This window comes from Cutaneotrichosporon cavernicola (assembly GCF_030864355.1).
Source record: "Cutaneotrichosporon cavernicola HIS019 DNA, chromosome: 1".
In the NCBI taxonomy this organism is placed as follows: domain Eukaryota; kingdom Fungi; phylum Basidiomycota; class Tremellomycetes; order Trichosporonales; family Trichosporonaceae; genus Cutaneotrichosporon; species Cutaneotrichosporon cavernicola.
Genome location: NC_083393.1, coordinates 1,730,414 through 1,746,469, shown reverse-complemented (window position 1 = coordinate 1,746,469; position 16,056 = coordinate 1,730,414). Strand labels below are relative to the sequence as shown.

Here is a 16,056-nt window from a genome sequence, read left to right as displayed (position 1 = left end):
TCATTTCCACGTGGCCTTGGGGTCTGCTTTGACCAGCGGTCGTTATGTTGGAACTCGCGGGGTCAATGCATCAACATCTGCGAGACTGCGACTGTGCAGTTTGCAACAATCACTGAATTACGCGCTCGCGCCACGGTTGGAACACAGCTCATCTCTGTCTCTATGAATCTATCAAATCGGCTACTCCACACTGCGCACAAGCCGAATGTCCGTGGTAAACTCTCCAAGGAAAGACTACCAGATTACCGCTTCTGCCAGCGCAGGAAACGCGCGGCAATGAGCAGGACGGCAATGTTGAACACAACGTACGCGATGAGGATGCCAACGTTGCGCCAGCGGTTCTCAAACTTGATGGAGAGACCAACAAAGAAGGCCTGGCCGTTGCTGAACTGGCAGTACTCGCAGTCCGAAGTGGCGTTCGGGTTGTTGAGGTATGCGCCCATGACGTCGGCAAACTTGCCCGCCCACTCAGCGCAGGTCTGGCCCGAGGGCGGGTTGAAGCGATGGAACTCGGTGGGCTTGCAACGCACAGGAACGTCCTGGAGAACAGTGGAGACGAGACCCTCGATGAGGTAGGTGAAGGGGTCGAGGGGCCACATCCACTTGCGCCAGAAGTAGGGCAGGGTCACGGGAGGAGCGGTGACACCGCAGAAGACGGAGAAGAGGACTAGGAGGAAGGGGTTGAAGAGAGCCGCAATCATAATGGATGGCGAGAGGGCCGCCAGAGCCTGGCCGAGCGTCACCGCGTAGATTTCGGTAATGAGGACCATGAAGAAGAAGTAGCCGGCGCGGCTGGACTCGAACGGGAAGCCCACAGAGTAGTAGACCAGAACGAAGAATGCCGTCGCACACATCACCGAGTAGGGCATCTCGGCGATGAGCTGGGTGAGGGCAAAGATCGTGCTCGAGTACATCTTGGACGAGGCCTCACGGTTGAATGTCATGCGGGACATGATGTACTGGGGCTCGATCTGGGCAAGAATAAGGGCCGGGAGAACGGTGGCGAAGAAAACGACAAAGACGCGGTACTGGAGCGACTGGAGACTGTTGTCAAGGTTGAGGAACGTGAGAGCAACAACGAGGCCAATGGCCAAGTGAGCAAACAGACGCGTGTACTGGTAGTCGGCGTTGCGCCAGAGGGCGACGTTGGTGCGCTGAAGGACCGTCTTGAGCTGGAACAAAAAGTTGGTAGCGTACTCGCGCGGCTTGCCCTCGTCGACGACTTGCTTGGCGAGAGCGTCGGCCTTGAGCTCGGCAATCTCCTCCTTGACCTTTGCAAACTCGGGGCTGGCCTTCCACTTCTCGTGCCAGTCACCACCGATGCGCTTGCGCGAGCCAGCACCAATCGCCTCGAGCATAAACTCGGCCGGGTTGGCATCACTGGGGACCTTTGCACCGTTGCGCTCGAGGTAGTCGATGAGGACATTCGAGTCCTCGCCAATGTCGCCAAAGTAGACACACTCTCCACCGCGCTGGAGAAGCAGCAGACGGTCAAACGACTGGAAGAGGAGCGCATTAGGCTGGTGGATCGTGCAGAGAATCTGGAGTTAGCGTCTATCCGAACACATGGGGATGGAAAATGGTGGTATGAGGTGACACTCACCTTCTGACCGGCAGCAGCGAGCTTGCGGAGGAAGCGAACAATGTTGTAAGCCGACTGGCCGTCGAGACCCGACGTCGGCTCGTCCAGGAACAGGAGCAGGTCGGGCTTGGCAGCGAGCTCGACACCAATGGTGACACGCTTGCGCGCCTCGACAGAGAGACCGTAGCCGGGGAAACCAATCATGCCATCCGCGAGGTCCTGGAGCTCGAGGAGCTCGATAATGTCCTCGACGTACGCGTCCTTCTCCTCCTTGGGCACGCTCTCCGGCTGGCGGAGGTACGCGGAGAATCGGAGCGCCTCACGAACGGTAGTCGTCCACTCGTGGACATCAAGCTGCTCGGCATAAGCGCATCCGCGCGCAAACGAGACGTCGATAGGGCGGCCGTTCATGAGCAGGTCACCCTCAATCACGCCGATCGACTTGCGCGCAGCCAACACGTCCAGAAGCGTTGTCTTTCCAGCACCCGAGGCACCCATGAGCGCAGTCAAGGAACCAGGCTTGACGTAGCCATACACGTCGTTCAGGAGCTGGCGCTTGCCGCCGGGGACCGGGACAGTGTACTTGAGACCTTCCCAGGTGAATGGCGTGGGGGCCATTGAGAGGTTGCTGAGGTCCTGGTCGAGCTTGCCGGCGCGGTAGGCCTCCTTGCGCTCCTCGAGACGCTCGTTGAGTTTCTTGAGCTCCTTGGTAGGCTTGGCGAAAACAACAATCGCGAGGTGCGATGCTCCGAGCTTCATCTTCTCCATGAAGAACACTAGAGTCAGCGCTGCTAAAACAATGACGTACTCTGCAGGAACATGTAGAAGCAGAACCAGCCAACGAGGATGCCAAAGTTACGCCAGATGTGGTCCTTTGAATACTGGAACCCGGCAGTCATGTAGGCGGTACCCGTGACAATGTCCGAGCCGGGCGACGAACCCGGAAGGGCGCACATCTGGTTCGGGCCAACGCCGGACGGGAACGACGTGATCCCCAGGTGCGGCATGTTGGTTGGGATGATGTAGTTGGCGTCGCATTTCATCGTAATTCGCGAAAATTCGTTGGCGAAAAGTGCCTCGTACCCGTAGTAGAGCGGATTGAGGTAAGTGATCCAGAACAGCCATCGTTTCATGGCGAATTGCGGAATCATATAACCGGTATATGTCACCTGTTATCAGTGCTGAACGCGCGTTTACGCACCATGAGAGAGATGAGGATGGACGCAAGACGGGCAGCAACGTTGTAGTCGCTTGTGGCGACACCCAAGGTGCGGAAAAAGCCCGCCATGACCATGAACGTGATAAAAACGAACAGGTAGAACCTGAGACGTTAGCGCAGAGTCAGGCGCGTGTACCAACATGAAGTAGGCTCCAGCAGTCTGTGCGAGACCGCCCATAAAGTAGAGAATGATCGTGAATACCCTGTGGTTAGTGGCGACGACAAGAGAGTACAATATATATGTATACGTACAGGATGTTTGTAGCGTTGAACGGAACGTCGCTCACGACCGCAGCGGCAGCGTACGAAGCCGGGCGGTAGAAGCGGTAGCCGACCTGGCGATAGAGGATGGGGCGACCCATCATCTGGCCAGGAAGCTCCGAGAACGACGTGAGGGCGTTGAACAGAAGACCCAAGAAGAGCAGACCGCCGCGGGTGAACGCGCCACTCGCCGTCTCGGGCAGACGGAAGTAGACGGAACCGACAATAAGCGCAATAATAATCGAGGTAGCGTAGGACGTGTAGATGTCAAACTTGTTCTGGAACTTGAGGATGATCTGGCGACGGACGATAGCCATAACCTGAGCAAAGAAAGAAACGGTGTAGGGCGAGCTCTTGCCGACTCCACGGTGCTTCTGCTCGCGGACGGCGACGCGGAACTGTTCGCGATCCTTCTCCTCGGCCTGCATGGAGGCCTTGTACTCGTCCTTCTCGGCCATCATGCGCGCATAGATGTCACTCTTGCGGAAGGCGGCCTCCATCTCTGCAGGGGTGGAGGGGACGTTGCTCTCGTCGTAACCCTCCTGGAAGCGGCGCTCGTTCGGGTCCGTGCAGCCTGAGAGGTAGTCGGCCGACGTCTGGCGCGGAAGGTCCTGGAAACCAAGGCCGACCATGTAGGCACGAGCCTCCTTTGCGGGACCAAAGTAGACGACGTGACCGTCGTTCAGGAGGAGAACCTTGTCGAACTGCTTGTAGATGCCCTCGCCGGCCTGGTAGAGCGAGACAAAGGTCGTCTGGTGCATAATGTCCGTGAGGAGGCGGAGGGACTTTGCGTAGTCGAGCGCGGTCGAGGCGTCGAGACCGCGGGTCGAGTTGTCCCACGAACACAGGGCAGCGCCAGAGCAGAACTGCTCGGCGATCGAGACACGCTTACGTTCGCCGCCGGACACGCCACGGATGAACGCGTTGCCGACGACCGTGTTGGCCGTGTGCTTGATGTTGAGCATTGAGAGTAGGAGTTCAAGGAGGTCCTCGCGGTACTCGGCCGCACTGACACCCGGGAGCTTCTTGGGCGTCTTGAGGCGCAGCGCGAAGCGCAGCGTCTGCGCGACGGTGAGCGTCGGCAAGTGGTCGTCATCCTCCTGGTTGTACAGCACTTCGCCGGCATACAGCTTGTGCATCTCCCTGGCGGCGATGCCGGCGTACTCGACGTCGCCGTTGACCGACAGGAAGCTGTCACGCTGGTTTGCAATCGACTTGAGGAACGTGGAACAGCCCGCACCGGGGCGACCGAGGACGAGACACATCTCGCCAGGGCGCAGCACGCCTGAGTTTGGCTGCAGAATTGTCTTGGGCTTGGGCGCGAACGGCCTGTAGCCACACGTGCCGAGGAGCTGGGGTCAGCACGGAATTTGAGGCGGCGACTGTGTTGCAGTGGTCACAGGCGGCATCTTGCCACGACAATGACAACGTAGTGGCGGATCGGTGTGGCACCGCACGGATCGCCCGCACATCGGGTCCGCCACATTCACCGCGTCTCACTACGCTATGTTTCCCACTTGGCCTCGACTTGCCTCAACTCACATTGATAACCGGCATCATGAACTGCTCCATGATTGCGTTGGGGAACGTGCGAATGTTCATCCGCAGGCTGACGTCAGCAAGTTTCCAGGTTTCCATGTCGAGCAAGCTCACCCTCCGCCACCAATGACCTCGAGGTCCTCCCACACCACACCAACACGCTTGTGCTTGATCTCTGCGGCGTCGGCGGCATCGCGACCCGCACGCAACTCGTCGGAGAGGTTGAACTCGGACTCGTCCTGGCCGGCCGTCTGCTCAATGTCTGGCATCTCCTTGGCCTCGGCGATGCTCTGGTGCGTGACCGTGCGCTTGGGCCGCGGCATCGCGTTGTGAGCCGAACGGAACGACATGCCCGTCGAAACACGGCGGAGCATGTTTGGCGGCACGTCGGCGCTCTCCTGGCTCATGATGGATAGCTTGCGCTCGAGTGCGGCAAACTCCTGCTTACCACGGCTGACCGAGACACCGCCATCCATGTCGCCGACAAACGAGCCGTTCGCGCTCCGATGCAGGTCCTCGCCGTTGACGGCGGTTCCACAATCCGAGCCCGAGCCCTCACCGTTCTCGTCCCGAACGTCCTGGCGCGCTTCGGCAGCGGCATACTCCACCTGCTGCTCATCGACGGGCGGGGCCGTTTCCAGCCCCTTGTTGCTGGGCGTTGGCACCACCATTTTCGCTGTTCTCGAGTAGAACTGGTGTACTGGTAGATGGACAAGTTGGGATGTACAGCACGGGAAACAGCGGGTTGTTTGCGTTGCCTGCCTGCTTGCTCTCGTTCGACTCTACTGTGGACTGGGACTAAATATTTTCAGGTTCAGCGCTGATTACTCACGCCAAGTCCCCAAGTCCGGCCCAGCGGTTCCGTTTTGACGACTCCGATGACGTTGCTCCGAAGACCGTCGGTCACTATCTGTCCCTGTTGCCCTCGAACCTGGCTTGGCTTGGCGGACCCACTTTGTTATCCCGCGCCTGACCCAACTCTTGCGCTTCGGCACATCCTCGGAACTGGTTTTAGTGGTTGAGGCGTAAGGGGAGCAGGGGGACCGGGAGTGATACGGAATTCAGGGAGGTGGAAAGACGACGGACGCGGACATTTTGGTCAGTGTCTTTGAGGGTGAGAGTCAGTTACCCTGGGAGTTTGAACGGCTGAGATTGTCAGAGTTGGACACGGAGATGACTAAAATTTCCTCCGTCGGGACCCCTCCGATCATGATACTGGACAGACGCAATACCGGCTCCGTTTCACCTGAGCACTGTTGAGTCGAGGATCGTGCGATGCTGCGTCTTGTTCAGGACCATCGGCGCCCGACAAGGGTTCCCGGCGGCTTCTACTGGAGGTCATCGAGTGCAGAGGTCATCAAGTGCAGGATGTCAAGGGAGGCCCTCAAGTGGAGGTCATTCCGTTTGATCAGTTGGTATGTAGAGATACGCTACTTGCCCACCGACGGCCAGCTGACTAAAAAAACCCTTCAATACAGTTTTTGGTGACAATGTAAGCCGTGAATGACTCTCCTCTCTCCTTGTCTCGGCGAGACAGATCGGCGCCACATGGTGCGGGTGTTGCTGGGTCACCGAACCTGCTTCTCTCCCTTTGTACTTATCGTAACAGCCACAGAAGCGCCAACCGCACCACGCATCGGGCTTGCTGGACACGACACTGGCCTCGTCCGCTACAAGTGCCCCAGGCTTGCTACATGTACATCTATCTCCCACAGAGGACAAGGTGGCCGAGTGCCGCTTTGCACTTCGGATCGGCGCTGTCCGACCACGTGATCACATGACGATGATTACCGAGGTAAGCTAGATCAGATTGCCGGCGACCTCAATGATCTCAGTAAACTGTGGGAACTCACTCTGCTTAGTCCTACACTTACCATGACCGCTTCGAACGCGACAGCAGCCCATAATGTGGACTACGACGCGGTGATCATCGGGGCAGGTTTTGCCGGCCTGTACCAGCTGTACAAGCTGCGCGACCGTCTCGGCCTTAACGTGCACCTCTTCGAGAAAGGAAGTGGGGTCGGAGGGACATGGTTTTGGAACAAATACCCTGGCGCGATGAGCGACACGGAGAGCCCGTTCTACCGCTACTCGTTTGACGACGACTTCCTCGCCGACTGGGACTGGCAGAGGAAGTACATCGACCAGCCGGACATCCTGGCATACCTCGAGGAGACGGTGCGGCGGTTCGACCTAGGCCGCAACATCAAGCTCAACACCGAGGTGACGGGCATGGTGTGGTCTGATGATGGCCACTGGAGTGTGCGCACGGCCGATGGGCGTACCGTGACGTCGACGTATGTCGTCACGGCGCTCGGCTTGTTGAGTGCGACCAACTGGCCCGCGATCCCTGGGCTGGGCGACTTCAAGGGGCGCCTCGTCCACACGGCCGAGTATCCTGACGATCTCGACATTGCGGGCAAGCGCGTCGGTATTATCGGCACGGGCTCGACCGGGTGCCAGTTCATTGTGGCTTCCGCGCCAGTCGTCGAGAAACTCACCGTCTTCCAGCGTTCGCCGCAGTATTCGGTGCCGAGCGGGAATGGACCAGTCGAGGAGGGCGAGGTGGATGGATACAAGGCGCGGTGGGGCGAGATCCTTCCGCAGATCCGCGAGTCTGCCGTCGCGTTCGGCTTCAAGGAAAGCACTGTGCCGACCATGTCCGTATCGGCCGAGGAGCGCGAACGCGTGTTCCAGCAGGCATGGGACCGTGGAAACGGCTTCTATTACATGTTTGGCACATTTTGTGACCTTGCCACAGACTCAGAGGCCAACGAGGCCGCGGCAGCATTCATCCGCAAGAAGATCAAGGAGACTGTCAAGGATCCAGCGACGGCGGAGCGGCTCACTCCGCTCACACCGTACGCCAAGCGCCCGCTGTGCAACCACGAGTATTATGAGGTGTACAACCGCTCCAACGTCGAGCTCGTGAGCATCCGGGAGGACGACACGCCAATCGAGCGCGTCACAGCGCGTGGGGTACTCACATCAGACGGGCGGGAACATGCGCTCGATGTGCTGGTCCTCGCGACGGGGTTCGATGCCGTCGATGGCAACTATCGCAAGCTGGACCTCTGGGGACGGCAGCATATCAACAAGCACTGGGACCCGGCGCCGACGTCGTACATGGGTATCATGACGGCTGGGTTCCCCAACATGTTCATGGTGGTCGGACCGAACGGGCCGTTCGTCAACATTGTCGCCGGCATCGAGGTGCAGGTCGAGTTCATCACGCGCCTCGTGCAAGCCGCCGAGGTGAGGGGGAAAATAGTCGAGGCCACAAAGGAAGCCGAAGACGCATGGACTGAGACGTGTAAGACTATTGCGGAGATGACGCTGTTTGCCAAGGAGCAGAGCTGGATCTTCGGCGCCAATATTCCTGGTAAACGTCACTCGGTGCTGTTCTACCTCGGTGGCCTCAAGAATTACCGCGACTGTCTCGAGACGTCGGTACGGAACGGGATGCAGGGCTTTGCCTTTCCCAACGAGACTACAGTGGGGAGCAAGGTGGAGGCGGCCGTGTCGGAGAGCAAGGATGGCGAGGCAGAGCACATCGAGGTTGCACCTGCGCAGGTGACTTAGGTCGGTGTTAGCGATGGCGTGGGTTGGTTTATACTGTGAGTGCGCAGAGAGTCCTGTGGAGAGTCAGTTGTATGCAGATTTGTGCAGGTTGATTGTTCTCCATGCTGGTCTGGACTGCAATGCTGTGAGAGCATCCTGGCATTGTGCAGTCACAGCACTCGCCACGGGATCAGGTGAACAAGACTTGTCCGGAAAGCATACCGAAAGAACCTTCAAAGGGGACTGGATCCTCACCCTGCAGAGTCTCCACTTCAACCAGCTGTAGCCGGCGTGGTTCGCTTGGTGTAACTGGAAGGCGCTGGAGTGGAGGGGTTCGTTTCACATAACCACACACGACGCGAGTCAGCCATGTGACTGGCTCACGATCTCCCACTTGAACAAGGGGCCAGTCTAGGTTGGGACCGTTGGATCCGCACACCGAGCACGGTTCGGTGGATCGGTAGAGGTAGCTGCTTGCATACGACTTTCAACCACCATAGGTACGGGCCCAATGCGAACGGAGCCTGCAGAGTGGGCCCATGTACATGTACGACGCCAGACCTAAACTTTGCCGCGCCCAATGTCACGCTGCGTCGTCATCCAATCTCACACAACGTCAACGCGACCGAGCTAAATTCAAACCAACGCCTCGCAAGCCATTCATACATAAGATGTCGTTATCATTACGGTGTACCCGTCTCCCGCTGGCATGCAATGTTGAAGCCTGAGTTGAGGCATGCATTCCCAATCTGCAGCCTAGATTCGGGCATATAGCCGGCTGTCGGGCACATGTCGGGGTCGGGCCTGCGAGAGTGGCGAGGGTGAGGGGACCTTGCCCTCAGCCCATGAGTTGAAGTAAGTTATCGGCTGCGAAAGGCGCGAGCTGAGACGGGACACGCGCTTAGTCTGCCGCGAATGGGCGGGGAGAGGGAGGGCGATAGAGTTAGGCGACGCCACGGCGTACAGCGTATAGCCTCTTGGTGAGGGGGCAGTACTGGCCAGACTGACGGAGCGGAGGAGCTGAGACTCGTATAGCGCACGCATGGTTAGGGCGTGGTTGTCTACTTCCTCCGACTTTGGGAGGTGGAGGTGGTCGAGGGAGGTTGACCATGATCCTGGGTGGCGGAGTTGGGAGACAATGATGATCGCAAGAGAGGTGGCGAGCTGCGTTAGCGAAATCAATGGGGGCCGTACCATGACTACTTCAGACCACTTGAGGATACTTCCGGCCAGGGCAATCTTGCAGAGCGGCGTGTGGCATTTCCAAAGGCTAGGGAGAAGGGGAGAGAGGATTCCGCCAGTCGCTGCACTCGCCCAGAGGAGGAGACTGATTGCCATCACGTCAACCCACACATAGATCAGACGCGAGAGGGGGTAGAGAGCAGTTAGGTAGAAGCTGACCGTGAGCTCTGTGAGAGTTGGCACTCACAATAATAACACGTAGACTACGACGGCGGCTGAGCTCCCGAGACTCACGTACACTCCGATACGCGCGTCTTGGGCATACGTTATGTCGTCGCGGTCCGAGGCTGGTGTCAGCTACTCCCAGCCAGACCGACCGATGGCGTTGAAGCGTGCGCGGGAAACGTATGTTGTCATGCAGCCTACTGAGGCGGCGGCGGCTGCCAGACTAAGAAGGAGGGCGGAACGGACCGCGGTTGCGGGCTTCATCGTCGGTGGCAGGTGTGAAGAGCAATAGTGATGGAGAGGATGAGGATGCCGTTAGTGATAGGAACTAGTCAGAGAGTTAGCGCGTTCGGTCTGCTTGCTTGACGAGCAAAGTGACAACGGGCACAGGGGGTTCAAATGGTTGCTTGGGGCTGGTGGACTACTGGTGGACTGGGAGGCGAGGGACGGACCACACCGCGCCACCCAACAAGGGGCGCATCCTTCACATTTGGATTCCAGGGCGGTGAGTTAATCTTGGATCAGAGGCGCGCCACGCTGATGTGATGGTTGTGGATTGTCGAGACGGGAGGCACGGCGAACAATTCCGGCCTGCTGGGGTCAGAGGACCGAGTTGGCGAGTGATTTCTAAGTTCGGTACCTGGCCGCAGTTGTAGCTCAAGCTTGAGCCTGGAGCTTGGGCAAGCTCAGTACATCCTGGTGCAATACTGAAGGAAAGTGTCATCTCCATGACGTGGTTCTAAAGCAATGCACGACAGTGGTGTCCTCACCAGCATGATGTTTAGGACGCGGGCATGGTGGAAGAGGTTGTCGCCAGTGGCCAGAGGGATGAGTGTTTGTGGTACAGTGGCATTGTAGTCGAGGGTTTTGCGCCAGCGCTTGTGAGCTTCTTGCGAGACATGATACGGATGGAAGGCGGCTGCTATGTGAGGGACGAGGACCAGTTAGACGGAACATTTAATGGGAGTTGCAGTTCACTGCGTATCGTGGCGCACAACGGTTTGTCAGTGATCAGTGACGCATTGAAACACATCCTTTCACCATCACACGTCCAAGACCTGCAGCAACCAAGTGACGCCAATGGACAGCTGCAGCTAAATCCCACTCCGTACCCTACTCGGCGCCAAAGATCTGCTTGAGGTCCTCGAATCGCGCCTGCTTCTTGGCCGCCTTTGTCTCTGTCAAGCCGGACTTCGCGAACGCCTACTGGTCAGTTGATGCCACCAGCCATGGCTTATGTCAGCGATGAGCGCGCCCTTGTTCTTTCTGCATGTGAGGTGTATCACAGCAGCTGACTAACGGATCTCGAGCACCTTGGCTCGATCGTGTTCTCCGCAATGAGCTGGAACACACGCACTGTCTTGCGCGGTCCCATCTGTTGTCAGCGCTTTCTGGGCATCGATTACCCGATGCACGCGGTCCACGGCGTGCGCCTCGATCGCGCTCTGCCACCACGGGTCACACTGACGTCAGGTGTACTCATCAGGGTACGTCAGCTCATGAGGAACACATTGCTCCCTGATACCTTCTGACGCGTCCAGAACTGAACAGCCGTATCTTCTGGTGTCTTGGGCAGCTTAGGTTCTTATGGCCGATCATCCACTTCAGCGCCTGTGACTGGTGCGAGAGAAGGTTGACGAACTGCCGTGCACGAGTTGGTCCTCCATTTTGGAATGCGAGAGAGTGAGAATGGGAGTGAGCAGGAAGGAGAGCGAAGAAGGGCAAAGGAAGGTGTTGTGACGTGTGGTGACTGGATTTTCGGGGCTCCAGGTGGAGGTTGGCCACCACGCAGTACGCACTGCCAATGCTAAGAGTTTGCTACTACTTTGAGTGACAAGTGACTGATTGAAATATGTACACGATCGCAAGTGCTAATCGACAAGGTTGGCGCGATCAGTCACAACCAGTGCGACATGGGGAAGCCCGCCTCCAAAACAGGCTAAGAAAACATCGACGTCTTCGTCCTCAAACGCTTGAGAATCCAAGCTTCCAACAAGACACTGTGTTGCACTTGCTCATGCATAGCCGAACGCACACGCCTCTCTATAATGCTTGATGTACAAGTGATAGTAACTGCGCAGGACTCTAGCGCACCGTTCCACGTCTAGTCGTCCCGAGGACCCACGCGCGACACGACGTACTGTCGCACACGGCGCTGCTCCTCGCCTCCCACGCCATCAATCTCCTCCGCGACCTGGCCCTCTGAGTTTGGCTGTACGTCAGCACTCCTTCATTCCCACACTCACCCTCTCACGGTCCGCGCCAGCCTCGAGGAGGATGACGGCAGCCTCGCCATGTCCGCTCTCCAACGCGAGGTGGAGCGGCGTGTTACCGGCGCGATCAGCAGTGTTGAGCCGGGTCTTGGGCCTTCCCTCGGGCGGATGAAGGAGGATATTGAGGAAGGCGCCGTTGCCTGTCGTCGCGGCACGGTGGAGTGGGTGCTGGTTGGCACGGTCACGAGCATTGATCTCTATGTCAGCAGCCGCTGACTGGGGACTGGACACCGCCCAAGTACACTCACCTCAGCTCCACGTGTGATGAGAAGGCGGCCCATCTGTGTGTCAGTGGCGCCTAGTGAGTCACGTACCGGCACGTTGCCCTTTGACGCGGCGTAATGCAGCGCTGTCTGTCCTTTGTCGTTTGCGGCATCGACCTTGGCTCCTGCGTCGAGAAGGGCAGTGACGTTCTCCAGCTGGCCCGCCGCCGCGGCGATGAGGAGTGGTGTCCACCCGAGCGAGTCACGCGCCTCGGGGTCGGCAGCGTTGGAGATGAGTAGCTGAGTCACGCCCAAGTTGTTGGCGGTGGCGGCCCAGTGCAGTGGGGTGCGGCCATCCTGAATAGATGAGCGAATGAGGGTAAGAGCGGATAAGAGCAGGCACAATGTGTTTGTTGAGGGGGATGCCAAGGTGGGCGGTGCAGCCTGTTTCTGCGCAAGTATGATGGGGAAGGGGGAAGGGGAAAGGGAGACGTACCTCGTCCTTTGCGTTGATGAGCTTTTCGTTGTCAGCGAGCAGGCTGCGAATGAGGCCTGGTTGACCTGGGTGTGAGATCATGAGAGACAAGTGGTGAGCGCAGCATACCTTCCTGTGCAGCGCGATGAATGGTGAGGTTGCTGCTCATGATGAGTTGAAATCAAGTTTGAGAAAGAGAAAGTGGGTGTGAGCCAGTGATCGGATGACATGACCAGCATGACCCGATCAAAACAATTGAGAATACGTCAGCGTGTGTAAGGTTAAACAGGTTAAATACCCAGACTAGTGTTAGGGTCTTGCGCATGCATGCCAAGCCACACAACAAGCGCAAGCTAGGGAAACATTAGGGGGGAAGGCTGTGCGGCATGTACGGTGGTGGCTCCCCTCCTCCAACTGGCTGACCGCCGGATACGCCGGAATGGACCCGAGAGACGAGAATAACAATCAGAATCAATCACAGCGTAGAGAGAACGCTGTGCCGAATACAGTCCCTGTCCCCAGTTGCCTTTGAAGCCTCCCAGGTGGACAGCTTGTCTCTTCCTTCTATTCCATCACTATCAGATCCTCCCAGCTGCATTAGGCTCATTCTGTCCTCCTTCAACCAATCTTACCTGGCATCATCACCCACACACACACACCGCATAGTAGCTTTCTCTTGCCCATCTTGCCCATCATCATCTTTTCTTAATTCTCTTTTCTCTCTCATCTCCTTTCCTCTCACCTTCTCCAAGTTGAACCCCCACACACTCCCCAGACCTCTCCAACGTCAGACTACGTAGGTCTTGGGACTCCTTCACCTTGTTCGACAACATGCGCTTCCTCCGAGCCCTCACCGTGGCCGCCTCGCTCGTGCCTCTTGCATCGGCAGCCGTGTCCAAGATCTCGCGTAGCGGCAAGTACCTCTACGACGATGCCGGCTCCCGTTTCTACATCAAGGTGAGCAGCTGATTTGACCTCGAGTCTACATCCCAACCTCCGTCGGAAGATGAGGGCGTCACCCACCAAAAGCTGTCCATGCGTTTCTAACATCAGGGTGTTGCATACCAGCCACAGGGCGAGCTCGCCGTCGAGTCCGAGGCTAACGAGGCCAAGTGAGTACACCTCCGTTGACGGTGCTGACTTGTTTCAGTGGTGGCTTCCCCGAGCCGTAAGTTGTGTTGGGTACCTTGTACCGCCCCCCTTCGCCCCCACCTAACTTCAGCTCGTCGTTCTACGATCCGCTCTCCTCGGAAGCGAATTGCACTCGTGACATCCCCTACCTCAAGCAGCTTAACGTCAACGCGGTTCGCGTGTACAGTGTCAACTCGTCGCTCAACCACGACGCTTGCATGAAGATTCTTGATGACGCTGGTATCTACGTCCTTCTTGATGTCTCGCTTCCCCTCAACGGCAGTATCGATCGCGCCTCCCCATCGTGGACGACCAACCTTCTTGACGAGTACATCAGGACGATTGATGCCTTCAACAAGTACCCCAATGTCCTGGCCTACAACATTGGCAACGAGGTTATCAGCACGCCCGCGAACACCTATGCGGCTCGTACGTTGTCTCACGAGAGGCCGGTTGCTAACTCGCAGCTTACGTCAAGGCTGCAGCCCGTGACATCAAGGCGTACCTCCGCAGCATCAGCTCGAACGCGCTTGTCGGTTACGCGGCTGTTGACGGCGAGGCCAGCTTCCGTAACGCTGTTGCGCACTACATGACGTGTGGCAACGACACTGAGACGATCGACCTTTATGGTTTGTCACTTGACGGATATACACTAACGTCCTAGGCCTTAACAACTATCAGTGGTGCGGTGACTCGAGTCTAGCGGAGTCCAACTGGAATACAATCACCCAGGGCTTCTCCGACATCACCGTGCCCACCTACATGTCCGAGTTTGGCTGTATCACCTCGCCTCCTCGCCTGTGGACCGAAGTTGCTGCGCTCCTTGCCACGCCTGTCTCTGACGTCTTCTCCGGCGGCATTGCTTTCAGCTACTTCCCCACCAGCGATGGCTATGGCATGACCACCATTGACGGCAACACGTAAGTGATCAACCACTGCTGTGCTCACCCTCCAAGTGTCACGACCAACTCCGACTTTACCCGCCTCAGTGCCCAATATGGCAACGCTACCGGTCCCAACTCGCCTGCAATGAGCTCGCAGCAGAACACGGCTGCCACCTGCCCTCAGGAGAGCGCTTCGCTCCTCGCGACCACCAACCTTCCACCCACGCCCAACCCCGATGTCTGCAACTGCCTTGACAACTCGGCGTTCTCGTGCCTTGTCAACAACGCAACCGCCAACGACCCTGTCAAGGTCGGTGCTCTCATCAACATTGCCTGTGACCTGCTCGCTCAGGCTGGGTCAAACGTCGACTGCACCACGATTGGGAGCAACGGCACCACGGGCACGTATGGCCCGCTGGCGATGTGCTCGCCGGACATCAAGCTGTCGTGGGCGTTCTCAGCGTACTACATGCTCAACCCCGTTGCCACGAGCTGCGACTTTTCAGGAAATGCGACGCGCAACGAGGGTGCTGACGGTGGGTCGACATGGAGGGATGACCGCTGACATTAGCTCCCAAGACTGCGCAGGATGCCAAGATCGCGGCTGACAACTGCTTCGCTGGCAAGTCTGCCGTCGTGACGCCCACGAGCTCGCCCCAGTCTACTGGTGACTCTGGCGGTGGCAACTCGCCGTCTCAAAGCAGCGCCACGGCTACCCCCAAGAGTGACGCCCGTGCCACTCTCTCCCTTCCTCCTACGGCTGCCATTGTGATTGGTGTGCTCGGCCTCGTTGCCGGCGCCGTCGTCGTTTAATCTAATGGTGCCTTTTACATATGGACAATCATAAATGCTGTACTTTGTGCACACTTTGCATAGGGCTGCATGTGAGCATTTGGAATTCCTGTGGGCTGTAGCGGCTGGTGGTAGGGGGCGTTATGGGAGGCGTACTGAGTGTGAGTGAAGGCTTGAGCATAGGCTTTGGCAAAGGCCACTTGCTTTGGACACTTGGACAGTGGTATGGACGGGTAGGCTAGGTAGGCTTGGCAGGCTTGGGAGGCCTGATGTGATAGCCCGATTCTTTGGCTAACATGGTCTGTGCGATTACCTCGTAGAGCAAGAGCAACGTGGATGACATGATGACATGAGGTTGGATGGGTTACATGTATTTGATGAGTTGGGAATTGGGAACCCAAGGGATACAATAAAGATGTAGATATGTCGAGATCTCTCACTAAGGATGATCAGATTCCCTTCATCCTGCAAGATGACACCGAGCTTTGCACCGCATTAGCCACTCACTCTATGATCACCCACGTGCCTTTGAAGCTTTGAACAGCACTTGAGCTTTTTAGGTGAATCAAAGCCCACTCATAGTCACAGCCCTGTTGAGCTGTCAAATGGAGAGGAACACGGAAGCAGTACGGGATGACAGTGAAAGCAGTGCAAGCTTTGTTCGCTTGTTGTTTGGATCCAAAATTCACCGACAAAGTGGGCGGTGTTTATTTTAGACAAGAGACGGAT

At 57.5% G+C, this 16,056-nt stretch overlaps 5 protein-coding genes across 5 annotated transcripts; 2 read left to right on the top strand and 3 right to left on the bottom strand.

The window, feature by feature from the left end:
• Positions 1-242: 242 nt before the first annotated feature.
• Positions 243-5,272, bottom strand: SNQ2 (uncharacterized protein; the record flags this gene model as incomplete). Its single annotated transcript, XM_060602600.1, has 8 exons — positions 243-1,541; positions 1,604-2,358; positions 2,391-2,751; positions 2,784-2,904; positions 2,942-3,004; positions 3,054-4,414; positions 4,605-4,671; positions 4,716-5,272. 8 exons carry the CDS (start codon positions 5,270-5,272, stop codon positions 243-245), a joined length of 4,584 nt encoding a protein of 1,527 aa, XP_060453191.1.
• Positions 5,273-6,476: 1,204 nt separating this feature from the next.
• CcaverHIS019_0106420 (uncharacterized protein) lies at positions 6,477-8,183 on the top strand (the record flags this gene model as incomplete). Its single annotated transcript, XM_060602589.1, has 1 exon — positions 6,477-8,183. One exon carries the CDS (start codon positions 6,477-6,479, stop codon positions 8,181-8,183), a length of 1,707 nt encoding a protein of 568 aa, XP_060453190.1.
• A 735-nt stretch (positions 8,184-8,918) lies between these two features.
• CcaverHIS019_0106410 (uncharacterized protein) lies at positions 8,919-9,833 on the bottom strand (the record flags this gene model as incomplete). The annotated part of the gene is made up of 3 exons (XM_060602578.1): positions 8,919-9,558; positions 9,592-9,691; positions 9,722-9,833. The coding sequence occupies 3 exons, from the start codon at positions 9,831-9,833 to the stop codon at positions 8,919-8,921; spliced, it is 852 nt and encodes a 283-aa protein (XP_060453189.1).
• Positions 9,834-10,682: 849 nt separating this feature from the next.
• NAS6 (uncharacterized protein) lies at positions 10,683-12,689 on the bottom strand (the record flags this gene model as incomplete). The annotated part of the gene is made up of 9 exons (XM_060602567.1): positions 10,683-10,772; positions 10,870-10,944; positions 10,976-11,032; positions 11,695-11,781; positions 11,816-12,037; positions 12,091-12,123; positions 12,157-12,402; positions 12,542-12,606; positions 12,650-12,689. 9 exons carry the CDS (start codon positions 12,687-12,689, stop codon positions 10,683-10,685), a joined length of 915 nt encoding a protein of 304 aa, XP_060453188.1.
• A 662-nt stretch (positions 12,690-13,351) lies between these two features.
• On the top strand, positions 13,352-15,348 carry PHR2 (uncharacterized protein; the record flags this gene model as incomplete). Its single annotated transcript, XM_060602555.1, has 8 exons — positions 13,352-13,477; positions 13,574-13,632; positions 13,671-13,688; positions 13,743-14,080; positions 14,119-14,280; positions 14,316-14,571; positions 14,608-15,071; positions 15,107-15,348. 8 exons carry the CDS (start codon positions 13,352-13,354, stop codon positions 15,346-15,348), a joined length of 1,665 nt encoding a protein of 554 aa, XP_060453187.1.
• Positions 15,349-16,056: the final 708 nt, after the last annotated feature.